Source organism: Eublepharis macularius, chromosome 9, assembly GCF_028583425.1.
Source record: "Eublepharis macularius isolate TG4126 chromosome 9, MPM_Emac_v1.0, whole genome shotgun sequence".
In the NCBI taxonomy this organism is placed as follows: domain Eukaryota; kingdom Metazoa; phylum Chordata; class Lepidosauria; order Squamata; family Eublepharidae; genus Eublepharis; species Eublepharis macularius.
Window position 1 is genome coordinate 56,596,533 of NC_072798.1, and position 26,732 is coordinate 56,623,264.

The following is a 26,732-nucleotide window of genomic DNA, read 5'->3' on the forward strand; positions in this document are numbered from 1 at the left end:
GGTCCATTCTGAAACTATTGCTGGTCAATTTCAGCAAATGACCCCAATTTCTAGAATTAGGAAGATCTAAAAAAATCTAGCCATTCTCTCTGCACCATACATAATTCTATCATGTAGCTTAAAACATGTTTTGATCAAACTAAAAAGCGTCCAACACTTCAGCCTTTCTTCACAGAAAAGGGAGTCTGACCATCCTATCATTTTAATTTTTCTCTTCTGGTAGGATAGTCTTTATATAACATTCTAAATACAATTCCATCATAGTTTTTTTTTCAGTTTTGTTATTTCCAGATAATTCTCTTCTCCCTTTCCCATAGCCATTCTTTGGGTTGGGCAATCTGAGATGTCTTTTTTTCTTTTCTTTTTTTTGCTTCGCCAGAGATTAATCTATGACCAACATTATTAAAATCAAGTTAAACAATAAATTTTTCTCTCCGTTTTAAAGCAAATGCTGCCATCTAGTGTAATGAATAGTTGTGCATCCTACCTTATTATCATTTTTATCAGCACATTGGTAGACCTATTAATATTACAGTGAATGCACATACAACTGACATTTATACGCGTACACCTAATTGTAAAAAAGAGCCAACAGGTTACTAAATGTTGTTTGTGATGTTCTTTCCTAGACTCTCTTTTCAGATAGTCTAAGGAATGTATAATATACATGAAAGTAAAGAACAGCATAGCAAAATGGCTCAATCATTCACGCGCTGCCATGGCTCAATATCCATTCAACAGGGCTTGCATATAGCTATTTTTTAAGCTTAGCAGTAGTTTTAGATTGAGATATGAAGGCCTAGTAAAAAACCTGAAAAATGAGGAGGGGGAGTTTTTCAGAGGACTTTTGTTTTAATTTTTCCAACAGAAAAATTGGTAAATTTGGGGAAGCACTGAAAAAACTTTCTATGAAATAATTTTCCTGTTTTGGAATGAGTGAAATGCTTCTCAAGACAAGGGTTTTTTCACACAAAATGTATAGTGCAAAAATGTCTTGAAGAATAAATTTTTCCAACAGGGAAATTGGGGAAATTGAAGGAGCACTAAGAAAAATCCCTTTGCCTTTTTTCCCCTTTAGCAATCTGTATCTTCTAACACAAGGTTTTGCTCAACGTCTATAGCGTGAACGTTTTTGTGGCAGAATGAAGAATCAAACCTGGGCCGCCTCAATCCTAGTCTGCCGCTTAGCCACTACACCACGTTGACTGTGTTTGACATTGGCAAGTGCCCAAAGGTTGGCAAGTGTTGGTGACCCAATGAGTCCTCCCTCAAAACAGCCCTTGGAAAGGGCCTTGTACTCACACAAATAGCTTTTACTAAAAGAAACAACACTTTGAAGGGCAATACTGTTGTTGTTGCCTAGCAACTGTCACAATAGCCACTGAGAGCAGAACCACAAGTGACAAAAGGCACAGATTGGACACTTGTCAGCTTCCCTCAAGTTTTGATGGGAAATGTAGGCATCCTGGTCTTGCAGCTTCGCTCTCTGACTGCTGTCCAATGGACTTTTCAACTGTCACTTGTCCAACATTCCACCAAGCTGCCTACATTTCCCATCAAAACTTGAGGGAAGCTGACAAGTATCCAATCTGTGCCTTTTGTCACTTGTGGTTCTGCTCTGAGAGGACATTTGTTTCTTATAACTACCACTGCTGTTTCTATTATGGAGGAATTAACTCCCCGCCCCCATCTTTTTTTTCAGATTTCAGATTTTTCTGCAAACCTGACATTTTTTTCAGGTTTGTAGAAAGATCAGTTTTGTCTGATCATAGCTCCAGTCTCTAGATTTAAGCCTCTGGATTCACAGATCTGGCCACACTGAGAAATGGACATATTGATGCTGTTTAAAAGCAAATAATTTTGGTAACAATTAATATGTGATAATATATTTAATCATCACACATTATTAAAGAGTTCAATGTTTTCAATGTTATAAAGTTTAATTTGATTGATATCAAAATTGTCTGGTAGTCCTACCTATTGTGATCGCATGACAGTGTTTTTGTATAAATAATACATTTGCTTTTATTTACTACATTTGTTTTCTACCATAAACTTTTATGTTTTTTTTCTGTTTCTCATGCCAAAAATTAAAATACATGTATCAAGGTAGCATAAGTTGCAGCAGTTTTCAAGTCCCTCTTCAGATAGGATATATTTTTAATTTTCTTCTAGAAAACCAAGACATTTAAGCTTTAAAATTCCCTAAATATGCTAAATAGTACAATTTTATATGTTAAAGATATATGATGCATTTTAAGGTGTTAAACTTCATGAAATAAGTTTAGGCGGGATTGGAAAGTAAGTATTGGATATATTTCAAATACTGATAGAAAGTGAACAGTGGAGAAAATGAGAAGACCTCAGCCTGGGAATTCTTCATAAATAATACCAGCCTCGTTGAATTGATACTCCATTATTTCACACTCAGTGGTATAGTTGAACAGAATCACAGTTGTACCTCACATAACCCAACGTCTTTTATCATGTCAAATCCCAGATTTAAATATCAGGACTTGCTAGTGGAAAAAGCCTATTGGCATTTTGGGGGAACACAATAGTGATAAGACAAGGGGCATGAAATGGGTGGGGACTTGCTAATTAAGAAGAAAAGATGACAGGGCATTCCAAAATGGAGAGGTAGTAGTCTTGTATTTTTATTTTATTTATTTATTGGGCTTCTATCTCGTCCTCCCCACGAGCGGGCTCAGGGTGGGTTACAGCAATAAAAACATAAAATTTACAATAAAATCACAATATTTCATAAAACCCCACCCCCAGACAGTGACCCTATAACCCACCCCTTCCAGTGATACACAGGGGGTGGGGAGAAGGAGGGGGAAAAGGCTATTCAGGTCACACTTACAGCTCATATAGGGGGGCCAGATGATCAGATGGCCCCCCTGACAAGAGGCCAGGTGGGAGACTGCTGGACTGGCCTCAGCCACTAAAGGATATTAACTCTTGGCAGGCCCACATATTCACTGATAGAGAGTTCTACCAGGTTGGAGCCAGGACCAAAAAGGCCCTGGCTCTGATTGAGGCCAGTCTAGCTTCCCTGGAGCCCAGGACCACCAGTAGGTGTTTATCACCTGACCTCAATGCTCTCCTGGGTACATATAGTTAGAGTCTGTCCCGTAGGTATGCTAGTCCCTGTCCTCTAAGGGCTTTAAAGGTCAAAACTAAAACATTGAATCAATCCAAAGATTGGGATTTTGTTGGCATAGCTCATACCCACTTCAAAACTGTCTCCAGGCATTTGTCTAGGGTTTCTACAGCCTCACTGGGATCAGCCAGAAGCGCAAGATAGAGCTGAGTGTCATCTGCATATTGGTGATGATCCAGCCCACATCTCTGGATGACTTCACCATCACTTTCATGTAGATGTTGGAAAGCATAGGGGACAAGATGGAGCCATGCAGGACCCCACAGGCCAGAGGCCACAGGGCTGAGCAGTAGTCCCCTAGCAACACTTTCTGAAACCTATCCTCCAGGTAGGACCAGAACCACCACAAAATAGCGCTCCCCAGTCTCAGTCTGGAAAGGTGGTCCAGAAGGATAACATCACTGGTGGAATCAAAAGCCACTGAGAAGTCTAAGAGAATCAATATGTTGACGTAATCCAACATATAAACATATTGTTCACAATTGTTCAGGCCTTTGATCTGATCTAGCATGGCTCTTCTTATGCTCTTTATTTCTTCATTAAGGCCAGATGCCACCAGGTGACTTGAACACATTTATTTCATGCGTCCTTCCTTTTGAAGACTTCATTATTATCAGACAATCATGTGACCTAGGGTCAGCTTTATATTGAGTGAGGTAAGGGTTGGCCTGGTATAGCAGATTCGGAGGGGGGCAGCACCCTTGTCTCGCCCCACTCCTTGCTGCTGCTTTCTCCTCTTCCTTGGAGCCTTCACTCTTTGCTCCCCTGCACATCCTTAAACACACTGTGGTGTTGTACAAGCTCAATAGGACTAGATGCAACTCCAAAGTTCTGGGGTAGACTCTACCAAGTGCCATTGTTGCTATGAAAACCCAAATGAAACTCCTAGAGAACAGTGTACACTTGATACCCCTTCAACATTGGCTTATTAAGGTCCTGGCATAGAGCCTGGGGGCAGTGTTAGGACTGGCAGCATTAAACTCATTAGCATTAAGATAGAAGATGCTCATGTTGACAGGTGCTGGTGCCAAGGAAGCTTTTGAAGTATTCAGCAAGCAGACACTCTGAGCAAATCTGTTCTTTTTAGATAACTTATAAAGGATTCACTTACCACATTGCGACAGGGGGCAAAAACATCACTGTACAAAATTGAGCATTCCTTTTTGGCATAAGGGAACTTGCTCTGATGTACTTCACATGGTTTAATGGTCTCATTTGGGCTTGCACACTGGTTTACAGAAAAAACAAAGAGCAATGATCAATATCTTCTATGAAACTGCACAATGGGTTTTTTATTGTTATTTTATTGGAACTTTCCCTTCTCTAGGAAAAAAAACCTCTTGAAATGCAATATTGCTGATCTCTCTTCCCCTGAGAATTGTACAATATTTTTTTCCAAATAAAAACAAATTAGAAAATATCTTTTTTATTTGTTTAATATTCCTACTCCCTTTTGGTATGAAAATAAAAAAAATGCCATATATCATTGTTTCAAGAAAGCCAACTGCAAATTACAAACAAAACAGTTTATTCAAAGTATTCTTTGGTTCATTTTCAAAAACTTTAATACGGTTACAGTGAAGAGGAATCTAGTCCAATAAGTTCAAATAAAGAACCAACAGTGGGAATAAATTAACTTCTGAAAAAATATAAAAAAACAAACAATCATCATCATAAGGGAAAAAAACCCAAGACTTTCCCTTCCAAGGATTTTAGAACTAAAGTAGACATGATAAGAAAGATATTGTTCTGCAGCCCATATCAAGAAAGGACCACTTCACCCAAAAGTTCCTATGCAAATTACACCACATATACACAAATGTTAATGTTTCTTTTGATTATGTGCATCCAGGAACCGCCCCCCCCCCACTTCTGATTGGCTGCTCAGATTTTTAGAAATGTTTCTTTGGCAGCAGCTACCACCACAGCATAAGGATGTTCATTGTGTGACTCAAGGTAAGTCATGGCAGCAGCTGGAGCTGGGTCTGGCTCCTGCTGCAGCCATTTTGTGCCCACCATGCTGTGTAAATATTCCAAAGGTACCTATAGGCTCAAAAGGGTTGGGGACCTCTGCCTGAGAGCTTCTCCATCCCCTCTGATTGCTCAACAGTAAGCTGAAAGATAAATGTGCAGAACCTTGGCGCTTCAGGGAACAGGGGTGGGGGGGAAACTGAAACTCTCCATTCCTGAACACCCCTGCTCATCAAATTGACAGGATATTAATTGCTGATTTGATAACAGCTATATTATATTTCTACAAATCTGTAAATTCTCAACATCATTATTTTGAAACTGAATAAGGACTCTTGCTTACCGGTCCTATTGCCCAACTCTCTCCAAAAATTTGAGCATTTTTAACTTCCATGTTGTTGGATGTAGTGAGATCATTTGAAGTGAATTTATCAAAATTCCCACACAAACCTGCCAATTTACTCTGAAATTGTAACAGGACAATATTTTTAAAAACCTTTTCATTTAAAGTATTCAAATTATGGTTGCAGAATAATTACAAACTTTACTTAAAACTTGTTCATGACAAAAAACTAAATTAATACTTCAATATTGGGTCTGCAAAGTGGATACCTTATAGACATAAAGATTTAGGCTTTAGGAGTGTTTGATAATTGGAGTGTATTCAATCATGTAATCCATGGGCTGTACCAAATACTATTCCTTTTAGGTCTGTACCACCTATTTCTGCTGAACACATAGGCTTACTCTTAGGATTGCAATGTCACTGAAAACAAAAGTTGTGAAACGTTTACACAGGTTTAGATAGGAAACATTTATTGCTAGAACAAGACAATGCCAACGAATAGGGCCACATCAGAGTATCAAAATCAAAAAGAGTCCAGTAGCACCTTTAAGACTAACCAATTTTATTATAGCATAAGCTTTCGAGAATCAAGTTCTCTTCATCAGATGCAGGCATCTGATGAAGAGAACTTGATTCTCGAAAGCTTATGCTATAATAAAATTGGTTAGTCTTAAAGGTGCTACTGGACTCTTTTTGATTTTGCTACTACAGACTAACACGGCTAACTCCTCAACATCAGAGTATGTGACTGGACACTTCTTTAGACTTGTAATCTGTAGATTTATTTTGAGATGTCTTCATTTTTATTTGTTTGTTTGTTTATTAGCCTGCCGTCCCCACGAAGAGGGGGGAGGCATATCCCTTGCTTATGCCTGATTTAATGCAATGCCCATATTTAGCAGCAAATACATGAAGATAGTTTTGCTATAAAAATGCTCACGCCCATCTTCTCTCAAAACAGGGTGGCAGTGCTTGCTTTCCTATATGGTAGGGGGAACCAATATATGGTCAGACTGGAGCTACAAAAACAGACGTAATTTTTGCCTTAATTTGCCTTAAAAAGCAAAACCCACATTTTTCTGGAGCGATCCTTCTATTTCCTATTCCGTGAAGATAGGATGTTTTTTGAACCTATATAAAATACTAAACAAGACCAACAAAAGACTGTTTTCTAAGAACCAGTTTGGTGTAGTGGTTAAGAGCAGCAGGACTCTAATCTGGAGAACTGGGTTTGATTCCCCACTCCTGGGCTTGAAGCCAGCTGGGTGACCTTGGGTCAGTCACAGCTTCTAGGAACTCTCTCAGCTCCACCTACCTCACAGGGTGATTGTTGTGAGGATAATAACAAAACACTTTGTAAACTACTATGATTTGATATTAAGTTGTCCTGAAGGGCGGTATATAAATCAAATATTATTGTGTTATTATTATCACGAGAGGAGGCAGCTCTTGTTTGTCAAAACACTCATAAAATGTAGTCAATGATTACCGTCAGTTTTCACATTGTGAGAAAACATGGTTCACAACTGGGTAGAAATTTGCCTTCCTATCTAAATACTAAGTCTAATAAAAACACTAAGTCTTACAAGCCCCTAAATGAGAGATGTGCACATTATTGCCTGGGAGCCCTACCTTTGCAGGATGGTTTTCATGCAGCCCCTGAGCTGTGTAACAGTTTGAGGCGCATCAGTCCCCATTGTACTGCAGCTTCTGCCAGTGAGCTGATGGACTAAAAAATTGTTTAGCAGTTCAAGGCTCAAGTAACAGCATGAGAAGAGGGAACACATCTGTGTCTCTGCCAACAACAGGCTGAAGCTTTTAGATGTTTCTTGGCACTGCCAGCTTGCCCCAATGGACACATAGGAAGCCGGAAGCAACAGGAAATTTCTAGTGCCAGAAACAGAAAGGGCCAGGCATCTAATTTGAAATGCTCAAAACCAGGCAGAGGTCTATATGTGGCATTCAGGATGAAAAACTTGCTCGCCTAAGCCTTGCAGACTCTGGAATTAACCTCCTCTATTCCTAGAGCTATAAAATCTCATATTCATTCACCTTCCATTGAGCTCCGACTTTGATGTGCATTGTTGTCTTTCTGTCCCACAGGATGGTGATCTCCTGATCTGGGAAGTGTACTGCTGTATAATGTCCAGCCTTCCAAAGCTGATATTTGGTTTTGTTCTCATGTATCCTCAACATTCTCTGCAAAGAAATTCATATTTGTGAAAGACAAATAGCTTGGTTTCAGAAACATGCAACAATATATTTATGTATTTATTTACAAAATGTATACCTCACCTTTCTGCCCTCATTGGGGTCACCACAGTAGCTAACAGATTAAAAATATACATAATAGAAACATGCCCTAAAAACCATTTAAACCAAACATAAACACATCATTTAAACAAGTAAAAATCCTTGACCAGTAAAGTTCTGTATTATCCAAAAAGAGGATAACAATAGTTCAGAGACCATAGAGAAGAGTAAAAGAGTAAAAACCAAGAAAATGGGTACATTTGTGATACCTTATCACTTAGTTATCTATACTGTAGATGGTTGACAAAGGCTGCGATCCTAAGAAGACTTACGTGGAAGTAAGCCCCGTTGCATAAAATGGGACTTACTTCCAAGTAGACCTGCTTAGGATTGCACTGTAAAGGTCAAGACAAAAAAGAGAAACATATAACTTACCTGTATGTCTACAGGATCACTGAAATAAATCTCAGTCTCTCCAACAGAGATAAAGACACTCTTGGAGCAAACAATGTCATTATCAAAGCACTTCTTGTTCTGAATTATTATAGACACATTTGAACTGTCTGAACTCTGTGAAGCAGAAAGGATTGTTATATACAAACACAACTGTATGTCATTGCAGCGTTTACATAACAAAACAAAGTGGAACTTGTCAGATGGTACATCTCTTTCTGTTGACTGGACTCCAGTTGCCTTGGGCTGTTTGTGGGTCAGCTAAAGTGCAATTAAGGGAATGGATGAGACCCACTTGGTTGCACAGTGTGTTCAATTGCAATGTGAACTCATTGAAACCAAATTATTTAGGGATGAAAGAGTTTTCCTTGATTTTTTTTTGGTCAGTTCTGGTCCCATACTGCTTTGGTTTATCCCTTGATTTCCAGAAACTTTTTTTTTTGCCTTCAATTTTAGCTTTTGATTTTGTTGTTTTCCAGTTCTTTTGAGACCATTTTTACCCAAACTTTTTTGGAAGCAAATTTTTGCGGGGTTTTTTCTTCCTGCATAATGTTTCTTTGGGTTTTGTTTGTCCCATGCTCCCATTCAGTTCTAACCCACTTTTCAATTACTGGACATCTGTCATTGTTGAACCGTTCCTCTCTTCCTTTCCTCCTCCTAGTTTCGTTTTTGGTCTTTTAAAAAATTATTTTAATCACTTTGTACCACTTTTTAAATTTAACTTATCTCCTGTTGTAATAATAAGTATAGCAGGTTCTCTGAATTCCCAGCTTTCATTTTTTAAAAGAGAAGCAACTCTCTAGCTCCTTTCATTGCTGACATATGCCTTTTTCTTTATATCTCCAGAACGAAAGGAGCTAGAGACATTTTTTAAATGAAAGCTGTGAATTCAGAGAATCTGCTATTATAATGGTAGGTCAGTATAACAATATGAAACTGACATTTTTTTAAAAAAAATGCTAAAGCCCTGGTGGCTCAGGGGAGGAGCAGTTAGCTGCATCAGGTGACAGAAAATGCAGTCCAGTTTGAAAAGCACATAGCCCCTGCTGCTCCAGGCTCCATCCCAATAGAGGTTGGTTTGCTCTGCCGGTGCCAGCCTCTGCCTCCTGGCTCTGGGTCAGCCTGGGTGGGGCTCTCTTGTTTGGACTGCAAGAGGTGGGGACTTAAGTATGGGTAGCTGAAGTCCTTTACGCTTCCTCATGCAAAGACTGGCAGTGTGATCATTCTCGGTCTTTTTTAAAAAATTCAGCCCTTATACCAATATAATGATATAAACATGCATAAGAAATAAAAAGTGGGCAGGTGGTGATGCCACCAATGGCAACAGCACACTCGCTTGAATATCTTGATTATTTAAGGCATGTGAAGAAGAAAATAAACCATCTCCATGACTGTGAAAATTTAAAGGGAGGGCAGACGTGCAGAAGGACTGTACCCAAACCAATTCCAATGCTTGGGGATCGACTGCTAAGAAAAACAGGGATAAGTTGAGCCTGCGGAAAAGCCCGAAGATGAAATTTGCCCCATTTCTGTTTACAAATATGTCCTTAAAAAGAGAAAAAAAGTAAGTCCTAAAGGCAGAATTGTAGACTCTCCACAGATTGAGTAAGATTGCAGTTCTTCTTTTCCATCTATTTGTATAGCCCACTCAGGCTCGCAATGTCTCTTTTCATGCATCTCCATAACTACCCTGCCTAAATCATCACCCTTTCACAGACTTGGCCCGCAAGTGATACAGGTTGGCTGGCGCAGGTTTGTATATCTGCAGATATACAATTACCACACTTATTCTTACCAAAGTAGACACTCCTAGCAAACAACCCATTATCTAGCCATTACATTTTAAATTCAAGCCTTCATCCTCGGAGAGCTTTTTAGTTCATTCCTTGAGCTTATTGTCCAAACAACACTGTGAGGTAGATTAGGCTGAGTTGCTTGCTTGAGGTTACCCATTTAACTTTGCAGCTGATAGGGGATTTAAACTCAAGTCTCCTCAGTCCCAGTCTAACCACTACACCACACTGCCTTAAGAGCCACAACCACAGAATTAAGTAATAAATCAACTTCAGATGTGGGAATGTATATTCCTGCTTGCAGTTTGAAATGGGCCTGTCTGGAACAGCTTTACCATGTAAGCTTGCTGATTGTTATGCATTGCAATTGTAATGAGTAGTACATGCATGGAATGTCATATTTCTCCACATTCTTTTCAATTTTTGCAGCCCCTTCTGACCATTGGAAAGATCCTTCCCAGGGTTGTGGGATCTCAAAGAGGAAGAACTTGCACATGGGAGGGTGGACTCAGGAGGACAAGAAATTGCTTTTCCTTCTTCTTCCACAAGCACAAGCCTGCCAAGGAAAGGAGTGGGTTTGATTCCCTCATTCCTCCTTACCCCAGCCAACCACCCCTCATGACTGTTTCTCTGCATGGATCCTGAAACCTCAGGAATGATCATCCTGTGCTGCAAGAAAGTGCTCTGAGAATGGAGAGGAATATGGAAAAAATGTGGTATAATACTGTCCAGTGTACACTAGTGGCCTATGTTTCTAGCAGGGTGCCAGAAATCATTGATTGAACTTGGCTTTGATAAGAAACAGAAAATAAAAATGGAAGAGGTATAAAGATTTGAACTGGCACTCTCATTTTTTGTGTGTGGCAAACTTGCATAAACAGTTGGCACCACAGCTGTGGCCAATGTAGACAAAAGTATTATGTACCAACAGATTCCAAGGCAATCATATGAAGCTGCCCTAGTTAAGAGTCATTTAGCCCAATAAAGTCTACTGTGAAAGGCACCAGCTCTTCAGAGGTCTTCCCCATGATCATTGGAGTGGAAATGACTGGGACAACAACAACAACAACAACAACATCTGAATTATATACTGCCCGTCAGGACAACTTAAGACTAGAGGTGGGCATGAACCGGAATACGAACAAAAAAAAATACATGAACCAGCCCGGTTCGTGGTTCGCGAACCAGTGGCTCATGGAAGTTTGTTTCTACGAACTTCCACGAACTGGTCTACTGGTTTGTTTGGTTCGTAAACACTAATGCCCCTTCCCCTGCCACTGCAAAGCAGCAGGGAAAGGGACATTTAAACCCTCTGATCAGCTGCTTGTCAGGAGATCCCAGACAAGCAGCTGATCATTTAAACAGCGGGGCTTGGCTGTCCAGCCAGGAGTTCCTGGCTTGCCAGCCAAGCCCCGCTGTTTAAATGGCTTTTCCCTCATCCCCGCTCGGAGCAGCAGGGAAATAGCCATTTAACCTGGAGGTGGGGCTTGGCTGGCCGGCCGGGAATTCCCAGCTGGCCAGCCAAGTTCCACCCACTCTTTAAATGGGCATTTCCCCACCACTTGTCCCTGGTTTGTGGAATTCGTGGTTCGTGAAAATGCCACAAACCACGAATCGCATGGTTTGGTTTTTCGTGGTTTGTGCCCATGTCTACTTAACACCCACTCAGAGTAGTCTACAAAGTATGTCATTATTATCCCCACATATTATCTGTGTTTGAAGCACATGCTCTGCTACTGATTTAAGGCCCCTCAGTTTTTGTGGACTAATTCATCGATGCTGAGTATTTTAAAAAATTTAGACAAATAGACAGGAATCTTGCCTCCGTGTTACTTTTATATAATGCCACTTTTATATAATCACTTTCAGGAACAAAGCCACACTTACCTTTTAAGGTAAAACACAAAGGAGGAAATACCATGATCTGCCTTGAGAAACTAAACTGAGTTGTAGAAAACAAAAACAAAATGCTTTTTCTACTGCAGGACCAAGTCATATCTTCCCATTAGATCACCAAAACTAGCCTGTTCTAACTTAGTATCAGTTTCTTTGTGATAGTGTAGTGTTGCCAAGCAATGGAGAAACAGCAACAGAAATCTGGGCAAGGAATCAAAAATTTAGCAACTGTTCTGAATTTTGCAGAATATAATACATCAGGATTTCCTTGCTGAAGAAAGAATGAATTCTCTTCCCTCTAGACAGAACATTTAGACTGGTAAAACAAATTGCCATTATTTTAACATTTTGAAGCATGATGCTAAAATTCTGCTCATTAAAATAATTTGTACCTAGCCATATTAGCCAATAGAACAGCATGTTTCCAAATTTCAATTAAAGAAACAGTAAAAACTTTTTAAAATCCCTTGGATCCTAAACATTTCTTCTATTTTCATACCATTATCTTCGGTTATGGAGGGGGTACATCATTCTGAATAGTGCTTCCCTGGCACAAGGCACTTTCTGCTCAGTCATTCCCACACAGGTTATCTGCTACAGGCTCAATGCTGTTGGGAAGTGTGTTTTTTTCCTGCTTCCCCACAGCATTCATGCATGTTTCTCCTGGGGTTTCCATGGCATCTATGCATCTCCTAAAGTTTTCCATGGCTTTTATTCAATCTTTCTCGAACCTACTTTGCATCAAAGTTTTGGGAAAGATCACATTAAGCCTGAATAGCCAAAAATATGCTGTGTGGGTGAGAATTTGGGCTTTCCCACCCACATGACAGCCATTTTAACTGACATTGTACCCGAGGCAACCATTTCCTCTGCCTGCCATTGGACAGGCCTTTTTATTTTTAAAAAAATCTCCACTAGAATATTATATTAATATTCTATGGTAACAATAGGTGCAACAGGTTTTCTGAATTCTCAGCTTCAATTTATTAATAAGGTCTCTACCTCCTTCTCTTGTGGAGATATAAGGGGAAAGGGATACATCTGCAATGGAAGGGACTAGCTACTTACTTTTTTAAAACAACGAAAGCTGAGAATTCAGAAGACCTGTTGCACCTATTGTTATTACAGCATATCAGTATAGTACCAATTGTTGGAAAAAATGCAAAAGCCCTATTGAGCGGGGGGAGGCGGCTGCTGAAAGATTGGAGCAAGGTAACTATGAGGAAACCTGATTTGTGAAAACCCATTGCTACTGCATTTTATCAGCAGCCACTGCAGCTACAAGAAAATCACAAAAACCCATCCCCCTTGAGGAAAACACCAAGGTTTTGCATTGAGCAGAAAGCATATAGCACCAGAGTGAGATACTTCACAGAGGTCCCCGTAATGGAGAAACAGAACAAATAGTTAGGTCTCAGTTCCATGTCATTAATTATAACCATTTTAAAAACAGAGTTTGAATAAGAATAATTTATTACCACCACCATCACTAATCACCAACACCACCAACATTCCACCCGGGAAACTACAGGCCGGTCAGTCTGACTTCTGTTGCTGGGAAGATATTAGAACAGATTTTAAAGGGATCAATCTGTAAGCATCTGAAGGATCACTCAGTGATCCGGGGAAGTCAGCATGGTTTTGTTCCTAACAGATATTGCCAGACCAACCTGGTTTCCTTCTTTGATCGAGTGACCAGCTTACTGGATCGGGGGAACTCTGTTGATGTGATTTATCTGGATTTCAGTAAAGCTTTTGATAAGGTCCCCCATGACATTCTGATGGGTAAACTGGAAGACTGTGGACTGGACTATAGGACAGTTCGGTGGATAGGGAACTGGTTAGAGGACCGCACTCAAAGAGTGGTGGTCAACAGCGTTTCATCAGATTGGAGGGAGGTGTCCAGTGGGGTGCCACAGGGCTCGGGTTTGGGCCCGGTACTTTTCAATATTTTTATCAATGATCTGGATGAAGGAGTGGAAGGGCTGCTCATTAAATTTGCTGATGACACCAAATTGGGAGGCGTAGCAAACACCCAAGAAGATAGAATTAAAATTCAACAAGACCTGAATACTCTGGAGAAGTGGGCAGCTGTGAATAGGATGCAATTCAACAAAGACAAGTGCACAGTATTACATCTGGGCCACAAAAATGGGAAGCACAAATACTGGATGGGGGATACACTTCTGGGCAGTACTACATGTGAAAGGGATCTTGGGGTAAGAGTGGACTATAAAATAAATATGAGCAGTCAGTGTGATGCGGTGGCAAAAAAGGCTAATTCAATCTTGGGTTGTATCAAAGGGGCCATAGCGTCGAAATCACAGGAGGTCATAGCCCCTCTCTATACTGCCTTGGTCAGGCTGCACCTGGAGTCTTGTGTGCAGTTATGGAGGCCTTACTTCAAAAAGGATGTGGACAAAATCGAGAGGGTGCAGAGGAGAGCAACGAGGATGATCGGGGGTCTGGAGACTGAGCCCTACGATGAAAGGCTAAGGGCCTTGGGAATGTTTAGTTTGGAGAAGAGGAGGTTGAGGGGGGACATGATTGCTCTCTTTAAATATTTGAAAGGCTGTCATTTGGAGGAGGGCAAGGAGCTGTTCCAGTTGGCAGCAGCGGGTAGGACGCGAAGCAATGGGCTTAAATTACATGCACAAAGGTACCGGCTGGATATTAGGAAGAACTTTTTCACGGTCAGAGTAGTTCAAAAGTGGAATCAGCTGCCTAGGGAGGTGGTGAGCTCCCCCTCACTGGCAGTTTTCAAGAACAGGCTGGATGAATACTTGTCAGAGATGCTTTAGGCTGATCCTGCACTGGGCAGGGGGTTGGACTAGATGGTCTGTATGGCCCCTTCCAACTCTATGATTTTATGATTCTATGACTAACAGTACATTCTTCCTTTCTTCAGCTGGTGACTTTTTCAGTTAGAAAGCTAGTCATGCAACAGCAACTGCTGTGACAAACTGGTAAGACTCAAAATTATACAAAAAGATCCATCCAGTTTATTTCTCTCTTTCCACATATAACCAAGAATGATACTTTTTATGTGGTATAAACAATTTTTTAAATGGTGGACAATTTTTTATGAATTAAGTAGAGAGGAAGGAATTTTTCTGCCTTTCACATCCAATATCTTTGACTGGCAGTGGGTTCAGGACAGGCAGGAAGACATATTCCTTCACATAATGTATAAATAAGTTACAGAATTCACCATCATCTTTCAAAGAGCTGGACCTAGGGCCAGGCAATCACTTCGGCTGCTTGTTCGCAGGGCCCCTGTCATGGGCTATCCTCCTAGCTCTCTACTCAGCAAATGGGAACAATTATTGTAAACTAAAAGACTACATTCAATATGCTGAGTTTGCCATTTGCTGTAATATTATTTAATACAGGCCCAACTTGGTATATAGTTAATGTCATTCAGTTTTTCCTGAAATTTAAAGGTGCCTATGACTATACAGGGCGGTGGGGGGGAATCAATTTTTATTTGCTATATATGTCATGGATAAATACATGTTTACAGACATGGAAGTACATCATGCATGTAAATTATGGATGTCATAAAATGAGTTACATTTCCATCAAAATATAGGGTATTCAAAACATTGATAAACAGAGGAGTGGGGCCAAAGAAATTCTTTGCCTGGGGCACTATTTAGAGCCTAGATATGTACATCAACCGCAATAACGAACCATAATAAATAGATCCTTCACGGTCAGACTCAGAAGTAGCATACCTCTCAGTACTGGAGGAGAGGACGGTACAGAGAATGGCCATCACCTTCATGTGCAACTTGTGAATTTTCAGAGACTTCTTCCACATTTGAAGAAAGATGACAAAGGGATAAGCTAAGGACTCTGAATAATTCATAGAACGTAATATATAAAGTTGCTGATGTTTAAATGTAGTGAATAATTATAAATAAATTTTAAAAACAGCTAGTTGTGTGAACAGGTCCAAAGCAATTGGGGGTGGGGGTGCAGACATATACAAATTTCTACTAGCTTCCATAATATGAGCAGATGCACAGCTGTGCATTCAAGACACTTTCTGCATTTAAAACTTTCCAGAGCATTCTCATTCTGTATGTAGGTCAAAATAGGCTTTCAATGATTCCTAAAATGATCCATTTCAAAAGACATGTATGCGAAAGTTATAAAAACCAACAAACGATAAAATACGTAAAAACAGCTTCCTAATGGTTTCTTTTTCTGATTTCAATTAAAATTATTAATAGTGTAATGTGAAGATACTTAACGTATTTTTAAAAGGATGCAAACAATCACCATACACAGTTGTCCTTTGTATCAATTATTTAGTTTTGCCCTACTGAGTATCAGATTTGGCATTTTATTGGATTACATTACTACAATCCTTTCCTAATTAAAAACATGATAGTCCCACGATTAAGGTTTGGGAATGCTTAGGTATCTATTTTCAAGTGATACAATCCCTAGCAATGTGCCACAGTAGGTATCCACATAGCTCAACAGGTGAACTCCTTGCCTAATTCTTTTTGAAGGCTGCTGGAAACTCAATGAAATGGAGCTATCTTACATTAAGGAATATACCTCATACTTCATTTCTGTTAAATGTTTATAAACATATTTATAGACAGGGCTGCTTTTACTTTCTCAAGACTGTGTTTCTTTGTTCTCATAAAAAGAAAAATGATGAAAGAAAAGAGTAGGAAGACAGAAATTAAACCATGCTTAGATATACCCTCAGTCTAGTTTATATTAATTTTGTACAAAATGTATTTCACTAGATCTCCACAGACCATGTTCCATTTCTATAATCTCTAGGCACATTATATCTAAACATTATATGTAGTTCTACCATTGTTCTTCAGAATGTCATTGTTCCCTCACCCCTACTCTCCACAAATTGCCAGGGCTGTAATTTGAAGGGAAACACCAGTGTGGGGGTGTGGGGAACTTGTGCAATTTTCACAATGAACACCAGAGCTTTTACTGGTACTAGGAAAAACTTTGGTAATATGGTCATTACTATCCCCAGTGGAAGGGGAAAGGGTTCAGTAGCCCCTCCTCTGAGTCCACAGCTCCTGAGGCTGCTTTTTTATGAAAACAAAAACTCTCTCCAAAAATCAGGTGACTACTTTTCCCAGAGGCAAAAAGCCGTAATTGCAAATGCACTTAGGTGCCTCATTAGTTACACTTAGGGTTGCCAGGTCCCCTGGCCCCCTCACCTTGGCAGGAGATCTGGGGCCCAGCTCCTACCTAGGTTTGTTCTATTTCACACATGTGTGCAGTGCATACACACTCCTGGCTTGTGCGATGACATCACTTCCAGGAAGTGACATCATCGCATGGGTCACAGGCCGCCTTGGGAGCGCTCCCGCGCTCCCCAGGGGATTGAATCAGGGGTGGATTGGGCTGTTGCAGAGCATGGCAGCGCTCTCATGCTCTGCAGCGGTCCAATTTGGCCCAATTCGGGCTGAATTGGCCCAAATCTGGCTGCTGCAGAGCACAGGAGTACGCTGCACTGTCTGGGAGTGCACAGCACTGCCCAGGGACACAACTGGGAGGTGCGTTCCCCCCCCACTGGCCAGGTAAGTGGGGGCAGGGGTGGAATGTGGGAGTGGGGGATCCCCTCACCTCCAGCAAGGGACTGGCATCCCTAGTTCCACTGAATCAATAGGACTTCCTGGCTTATTTCTGGCAAATTCTTTCTGGCAAAGTCCTTGTAGCTTCCAGATATGTCCCCACTTTCCCCCCTATACACCATTTTTCTGACCTGAAACAGCCTTGGGGAGCCACTGGGTTGGGAAAAAATGGTTAGGGGAAAGAGTTTTAAGGGGAAAGCAATAAGTATCCCTTCTACCTGCACTTCTCCACTGTAATCATAGCTGCCTAGTTTCATTCCTAGAACTCAGTGGGGTCTTCGCCTCCCTTGTTATCAAAGGGCAAACTAAACATGATATAGAGAATCCATGTGTATTTGGTCACATGGCTTCCCTTACATTTTGAAGATCAAGATGTCAATGGTTTTTCACCAAATGGTGTTTAGCTGAGGGAAGCTAAATCCTGCCTCCTTCCTTCTTCTCCTTTGCTACATTTTATTTTTTGAAGCATTTTTCTCTCGTCCCAGCTATGACATTGGAAGTGAGCTAGGGTGGACAAAACATTCTTCAAAACAAAATAAGGATGACATTGGGTGTATGTCCCTCACTTGCAGTCTGCTTTGTGTAAAAGCTAAATCCTCCCACCCCAATAACAATGAAATAAGAAAGCTATTTGACATAAGTGTACTGAATAGGAAATCAGAACTGTCCAGTTGAAAATGAAATTTACCAAATCTAACTCCTCCAAACCAGAATAAAGTCAGTCAAGGAGCAATACAAGCTTCCCTCAAGAAGGCAGTCCAGTGACTTCCGGTTTGGGATTCATGGAGGTCTAACGCAGCTCCATTTGTGGAGCTGACCGGATTGCCGTTTTAACCGGCCGGAGGGGTGAAAATAACCCGCGGCCGACTGCTCTCAGGCGGGGAGCAGGCAAAGAACGCTCAAGACCCTAGGGTGAGCTAGATCTCGGACGAGGGGGGGCTCTACACAAGGAGTCTCCCCCCCGATCCTTGAGGTCCCACCTTGCGACGGGTCGGCTATAATCTCTGCGGCAATTTTGGGGCCAATTCGGCTGGCATAAGACCTACATACCCAAGCTTCGATCGGGGAGGGAAGTCGAGAGGAGAATTTAAGATCGAAACAGCGATTACAACCCGAGAAAGTTGAAGAGAAGGTAAAGATCGCTATCTCTTAAAACGGGACAGATTGACAAAAACAGAGAGGAAAGAAAGTAGATTTTTAAACTGCAACAGACTAGTGAAAAGGAGGTGAAGACTCGGCAGGAGTTGTATTTTAAAAGAGACTAAGTTTAAAGAAGTTATTACAAAAATCGGACTATTGTTTTGAATACCTGTGGTTTTGGAGCTGTGGGAAAAAGACACCATCGCGAGACCTGCTGTGGGAAGACGGGAGACAGGAAGTGCGTAACAACAATAGAGTGGCTGGAGGGAAGCGGCCCTTGCCAAAGGACAGGAAGTGGGGAATCGCCATCTTTGAAAGTGGAAGGGTCGTGGCTTCAGCGGAAGAGGAAGTAGGCCATCTTGGATTACAATAACATAGAGAAACCATAGAGAAAAGACGCCCGACATTTTGGATATAAAAAATTAATTTTGGCAAAGATTGGGACATTTAAAAAAAAGGAAAACGTTTAATTATACGCCACGGAGTTGAGGAAGAGAGCAGATTCGTGGGAGCGAGCTAAAGCAAGCCCCACGATGTCGAAAAAAGAGTGGCAATCGGCAATAGAAAATTTGGACAAAAAACTTATAGACATGATGAAAGAACTTAAGGACACGAAATTGGAGCTTATTAAAGAGGTCAAGGAAGTTACACAGACAGTAAAGTCGGAGCTGTCAGAAGTGAAAAAAGGCGTGGAAACGATTAGCAGTGAATTACAAGGAACGCAGCAGAGAGTTAAAACAGTAGAAGACGCGATGGAGAATTTAATAGACACGCAACAAACAGAGATGAGGCTGGTAAAGGGGAGGATGTCAGTTGCAGAAACTAAACACATGGAGAAGCAGCTTCGTTTTCGTGGTCTGCCAGAAGTGGAAGGGAAGTCAGCGCAAGAACAGATGACTGAGGTGTTGGCTGATTACCTGGGGAAGGAGGAGGAGGAAATTGTGGCTATCCTAGATGTGGCGTATCGTGTGAACTCGAGAATTGCAACCCAGAGGAAACTACCAAGGGATGTGATTGTGCAGTTTACAACTAGAAATATGAAAGAGAGGATTGTGACAAAACAATTTCAAGATCCATTGGAGATTGATGGCAAGACGATTATTATAATGAAGGAACTGCCCAGATCAGTGTTATTGGACAGGAAAAAATATAGAGTGCTAATTCAGACTTTGAAGGACATGAATATCAGATACAGATGGGAGTTACCGGAAGGAGTGTCCTTTGAGTTTGGAGGGGCAAAAAAACGCATCAGATCTGAGCGGGAGATGGAGAGATTTATCAAGGACAATGAAAAAGACTTACCAACAAAACCATGAATATGGAGTGTAAAGTATTATCTTGGAATGTAAATGGACTAAACTCACCGAATAAGAGAAAAAATATTTTTCATTGGCTATTAAAACAAAAATGTGATATTGTTTGTTTGCAGGAGACCCATATTAGAAAACAGGATGTAAAATATTTAAAATCTGGAAAATTGGGCAAAGAATTTGTAGCGGCTTCCAACAAGAAAAAAAGAGGAGTGGTGTTGTATATAAAAGAGGAGCTGCAGCCAAAACTTGTTATGAGAGATGTGGAAGCTAGATTTGTAGCAGTGGAATGTAATTGGAACTTAAAGAGAGTGTTGGTAGTCGGACTTTATGCACCTAACGGTGCAAAGGAAAGCTTCTTTGAGGACTTAAGGAAGCACCTAGACGATCTTGTATATGACCAGATAATTCTTGCTGGAGATTTCAATGGAGTGACAGATTTGGAACTAGACAAAAAGACTACAAAAGCACAAAAGAAAAGAGGACTATTGCCAAAGCTTTTTTTTGAGTTGATTAAACAAGAGACTCTCGAAGACGTATGGAGGAGAGAATATCCTAAAACCAGACAGTTTACTTTTTATTCTGCAAGGCATCTTACATTATCAAGAATTGATATGATCTGGGCCTCAAAGGACTTAGCGTTATGGACTAAGGAGGTAGAAATAATGCCGATGGTAGGCTCAGATCACAACCCAATTATGTGGAAATTTGGAAAAAGGAGAAAAAGGAAAGCCTGGAGAATAAATGAGGACTTGTTACAGGAAAGTGAGAATATGGAAACATTGAGAAGAGAGACTAAGTTTTTTATACAATACAACGTGAATAAAGAAGTACCAACCAGTAAAGTTTGGGACGCGTACAAGGCGGTTGTAAGGGGCATACTAATGGACTTAAATGGCAGAGCAAGGAAAAAGAAAGAGGAGAAGAGACAAGAGATTGAGGAGAAAATAAAGGCCAAAGAAGCACAGTTAAAAAAGAGACCAGGGAAAAAGAAAATACATCAGGAAATCAAAATTCTTCAAGAACAGTTAACAGCAATGAGTAATAAAGAATTGGAGTGGAACCTTAAAAGACTGAATCAAAAAGCCTTTGAGGGTGCTAATAAACCTGGGAAATATTTGGCATGGCAATTGAAGAAGAAAAGGGAAAAGAAAATAATAAATAAAATCTGTGAAGAAAATAAAACGTACCTGGAGCAGACTACCATCAGTAGAGCCTTCTATAAATTCTATGCGAAGCTGTATAATAAAAAAGAAGTAACCAAAGAATCAATAGCATCATATTTGGAGAAAACTAAACTTCCAGAGATTTCGGAAGCTTGGAGAAACAAGTTGAACAGTGAAGTAACTGATGAAGAAATAAGTAAGGCAATACAATCCGCAAATCTAGGAAAGGCGCCAGGGCCAGATGGACTTACGGCTAAATTTTATAAGACAATGGCCAACGAACTGGCACCATTCCTAAAAGAGGTGATGAACGGAGTTTTCAGGGATCAAAGAATTCCAGACACTTGGAGCGAAGCGAATATATCATTGATCCCAAAAGAGGGCCAAGATCTGACTAATGTGAAAAATTACAGGCCTATATCATTACTTAACAATGATTACAAAATTTTTGCGAAGATATTGGCGGAGAGACTGAAGGGGTGGCTCTCGGAAGTCATAGAGGAAGAACAAGCAGGCTTTTTGCCGGACAGACAAATAAGAGACAATTTAAGGACAGTGATCAATGCTATTGAATACTATGACAAGCGTTGTGATAAAGAGGTCGGTTTCTTCTTTGTAGACGCTGAAAAAGCGTTTGACAATTTAAACTGGGACTTTTTGTTTGCCACTATGGAAAAGCTACAATTGGGAGAAAGATTCATCAGAGCAATTAAAGAAATTTATAGAGACCAGACTGCAGCAATTGTAGTGAATGATGAATTGACCAAGAAATTGACGATTAGTAAAGGAACTAGACAAGGTTGCCCGTTATCTCCATTGTTGTTCATTTTAGTATTGGAGATTCTGATGATACAAATACGACAAGATGAGGAAATACGAGGAATAAAAATAAAGGACTATTCATACAAGGTTAGAGCATTTGCAGATGACATAATGTTAATTGTAGAAGATCCATTGGAGAACATGCCAAAAGTGATAGATAAGATCAAGGAGTTTGGTGATTTGGCAGGTTTCTTCATTAACAAAAAGAAGTCAAAGATACTATGTAAAAACATGACTAAGCAGAAACAACAATTGTTAATGGAAACAACGGACTGTGAAGTAACTAGTAAAGTGAAATATTTGGGAGTTGAGCTGACTGCAAAAAATATAGATTTGTTCAAGAATAATTATGAAAAATTATGGACTCAGATAGAGAGAGACTTGATCAAGTGGAATAGACTGAATTTGTCATGGTTGGGCAGGATTGCAGCAGTTAAGATGAACGTGTTACCAAGAGTAATGTTTTTGTTACAGACAATACCAATCATCAGAGACTCTAAACAATTTGAAAAATGGCAGAGGAAAATATCAGATTTTGTTTGGGCAGGCAAGAAGCCTCGAGTGAAAGTAAAAGTTCTACAAGATGCAAAGAAGAGAGGCGGAATGCAACTGCCCAATCTGAGACTTTACCATGATGCAATCTGCCTAGTTTGGCTAAAAGACTGGATGACATTAAAGAATAAGAAACTATTAGCCCTAGAGGGATATAAAAAAATTTTTGGATGGCACGCATACCTATGGCATGACAAAGTAAAGGTCAACTCGATGTTCCTGCATCATTTTGTAAGGAGAAGTCTATATACAATCTGGAAGAAGTACAGAACTTACCTACAAGAAGGAACACCCTTGTGGGTGGTTCCATATGAGGTGATAGATCCGAGAGCTGTGGATAATGAACAACAATGTTTAACGTACAAAGAAATAACTAAGATTGAAGTATCTAAACTTAGAATAAAGACGCAAGAGGAACTATCACCTAACTATGATTGGTTTCAGTATAGACAGATTAGAGACTTATACAACTCGGACTTTGCAAAAGGGGGCATACGAACAGAGAACTCGGAACTAGAGCAGACCCTTCTTAAAGAAGACAAGAAAAGAATATCCAAGGTATATCAAGTACTGTTGAAATGGTATACTGAGGATGAGATAGTTAAAACACAGATGGTGAAATGGGCTATAAACTTTAATAAAGAAATAACAATGGAGGCATGGGAATACTTGTGGAAAACTACAATGAAGACAACGACATGTATTAATATTAAAGAGAACATTTTCAAAATGATCTATCGTTGGTACATGACACCAAAGAAGATTGCGCTAGGGAATTTGAATACATCTAACAAATGCTGGAAATGTAAGAAACATGAGGGCTCCCTCTATCATATGTGGTGGTCGTGTGAGGTAGCTAGGCAGTTCTGGGGGGAAATAATAAGAGAAATGAGTGAAATTTTACAGTTTCAAATAAATAAGAACCCAGAACTCCTGCTGCTAAACTTGGGAATGGAGGGAATTCCAGCCCATCATAGGACGATGATATTTTATATGACTGCAGCAGCTAGACTTTTGTATGCGCAGAAATGGAAAGTACAAGAAGTGCCAACTATTGAAGATTGGATCTACAAATTGCTGTACATGGCTGAAATGGACAAGATGACAAGAAAACTGAGAGATCTGGACTCAGGGCAGTTTAACACAGACTGGGAGAAGCTGAAACAATATCTGGAGAAGAAATGGGAGGTGGGAGGAAAACTGTGGCAGTTTGAGAACTACTGAAGTATAATAAAAGTATAAAAGAGAGGGGTGACTTTACCGGGGGAGGAAGAGAAATGTGAATTTATAAGCAGTTAGATTAATTGATCGAGATATATATAGATATGTAAAGATTAAGTGATAGAATACTGATAGAGAATAATTAATGATAAGGTTTAAACATGAGGATTGAGTAACTAACAATATTTTCTTTATCTGATAAGATTTAGATGCACCAAACTGAATGCATAGAAGAGTTAAATTGATTGATTATGTGATAAGTTAGATAGAATTACCATAAAAAGATGAAATGAGTAATATATAGAGAATAAATCAAATTGTTTGATTTAAATGTGGGAAATTTTTATGGTTTATGATGTATAGGTTTATGATATATAGAAATATTCAAAACTGGAAAATGGGATAAATTGGTTATCTAAAGACGTACGGTTTGGGTGTATAATAAGTAAAGGAGTTAAAGATGTACTGCTTAATATAATGGAGAATGTATATTTGTTTTAGACAGATGAATTTTATAGAAGTAAGGGAAAAGGGACAGAGGGTGGGAAAGCTGTTGGAAGTCAACAAAAGGGGGGGAAAGGGAGGGGGTTAGAAACGAAAAATTAGGGGAAAATTGAATGTAATGTAAAAATAATAATGCTCTAACCCAATAAAAAAATTTTTCAAAAAAAAAAAAAAAGAAGGCAGTCCAGTGCCAGCACAGAGAAGGTCCCATTTGGCAACCCAACTAAACCTCGATAGAGGGAGCACACAAAGCGGCATATTAGATAATGATCCTAGTGGCTGGAGGTACAAATTGAAAGAGGTAGTCCTTATGTTATTAGACACACACACCCTGACCGACTGTTTCAAGCTTTTAAAAAAAAATTAAAGTAGCAGGATGATGACCAGAAGTGGTGCAATTGTTCAAAAATTGGAGTTATATTTACTGCTTGCCTCTGTTAATTTTGTAGCAGCTGCATTCTGGAGCAATTGTAGTTTCTTCAGCAGAACCCTCTGTTATGCCCTGGTGTATCAAATTTCATCCAGATTAAGTTACTGTGTGTTCATTCTATCCAATCCATTACTAATCTAAATTGACTGACCACTTCAATTGTTCCCATACATTCAGATGAAAAGCAGAGATGGCGTGTGCTTGGAGGATGATCTCTAGCTATAATTGGATAAGGGTAATCCATTGAATAGATCTGATCTATCAGATCTATTCAATCTATCAAGCATTTGATACTGTTTATTATGATATTCTGGTGGATCAACTACTGTCAATGTTGGGATAAAAGAAGCAGCCCTTTGTTGGTTTCATTCTTTTCTTGTTGGCAGGAAGCAGGGCTTTTTAAAAGGGATACGCACTGGTACAGAGTACTAGCACCTCTTAGGCATTTGAGACTTGGGCTGAGAGGGGAGAACATCATCAGTCTGGCACCTCTTTTTTTAGGAAAAAAGCACTGGCCGGAAGCAGAGTTTCCATAAGAAAGGCAGTATCAGCTATTTGGGACCTAATATATGGGATATCCCAAGGGTCCATTTTATTCCCAATGCTCTTACGCTAAGCCTTTCACTGAGATCATCAGAAGCAAAGGAGTAGACTGTGATCAATATGCAAATGACACTCAACTTTACATCTCTCTATCTAAAACTCCAAATGGAGCTGTGAAAGTCCTGGAACAGTGTCTTGAGGCTGTAGTCAAGCAGCTCAGAGTAAACAAACTGAAACTTAATTCAGAAAAGAGAAAAGTGATACTCGTATAAAATGCTGAGTGTTTGGTTGATGTTGAGCTCAAGTTAATAACTTGGTGGTGTTCTCAGACTTGGCCTTGTAGACACATAAGTTAGCACCATTATTAGGAGCACTTTCTTTCAATTGCACTTTGTTCATAAATCGGTCCCTTTTTTAGACACTGCAAACATAAACACCAATTCATTCTACTGTCATTTCCAGATTGAACTACTGTAGCATGCACAACATGGGCCTGCCTTTGAAGACATCTTTGATGGTTCGCTTTTCTGAGTACTGCCTTCTCAGATCAACTACCAGCTCTGCCAAGAAAGTGCACTATGACATAGCCGGAGAATCCCTAGTCTAGACTATAGTCAACTTTGTTCCTGTAGAGCCAGGAAAATCCTTCAACAGTTCTGAGCAATCCAAATGCTAAGAACAAATTGGCTATTGTGAAATAGCATATCAGGCTCCTTTGAAAAAAGCCAAAGTCTAAAAAGGCTTTTCGGTAGGGCTAGCATTGCACCTGTCTAGAAAATTACCAGGCTAGTTCTAATATCATGAATCTACACAGGCAATGTTTTCATCACTTGTGTCGTCTTGCTTGTTGGATGAAAGCGGTGTAGGCAATGTGCCACAGCTCTTGTTTTTGTGAATGCCAACTTCTCTCCTGAACTTTAGAACTCCAAATGCCCCCAGCAGAACAGGTAGCTTAATATGTACTACTGAGGCATATCACATGAATTTACTAAGATGTATGAATGCAAAAGCCTAGGCAAGAATGGAAAGTCATTCATATGCTTTCTTATTCTTATGTTCATACTCTTATCTTAAACAGCAAAGGTTACATCTAAAAGCAGTAGAATTGCTAAGGCTTGTATCTAAGGATCTCAGGAAATTATGGCTCTGTAAGAATGTATATTTGAGATTTCTTAGCTGTCAGTAATCTAGAAGCTACAGTTTCTGCAGGTCCACAGGATTCAGCCTACTTTAAAACGAGTTTAAATTTGTAAAGTACATAGAAGAGCTTTTTAGGCTGTCCAAGTGAATCTTATCATTAATATATCTGATTCTCAACATGATCTCATCTGCTGATATTTAAATATGGAAACAGGGGCCATAGACAGATAGACCTTTTCCCACAAACCTGAAAAAAACCTCAGGTTAGCAGAAAAATAAAAAAAAAATTTAATTGGAGGTTAAACTCCCCCAAATGACAGAAGCAGCACCTCTAGCTTTAGCAAACTAATGCCCTCAGTAGCTGTTGCTAGGCAACCCCAATATTGCCAGCTTTCCAGT

The 26,732-nt window shown here is 39.9% G+C and overlaps 1 protein-coding gene across 1 annotated transcript in view; it reads right to left on the minus strand.

Moving 5' to 3' along the window:
- The window catches only part of OTOGL (otogelin like), a 132,364-nt gene that overhangs the window by 58,793 nt on the left and 46,839 nt on the right, over positions 1-26,732 (minus strand). The window contains exons 26-29 of the mRNA XM_054987760.1: positions 8,161-8,306; positions 7,536-7,671; positions 5,481-5,600; positions 4,278-4,394 (exon numbers count right to left, since the gene is read on the minus strand). Coding sequence (XP_054843735.1) covers positions 4,278-4,394; positions 5,481-5,600; positions 7,536-7,671; positions 8,161-8,306 — 519 coding nt within the window. The remainder of the gene's footprint in view (positions 1-4,277; positions 4,395-5,480; positions 5,601-7,535; positions 7,672-8,160; positions 8,307-26,732) is intronic.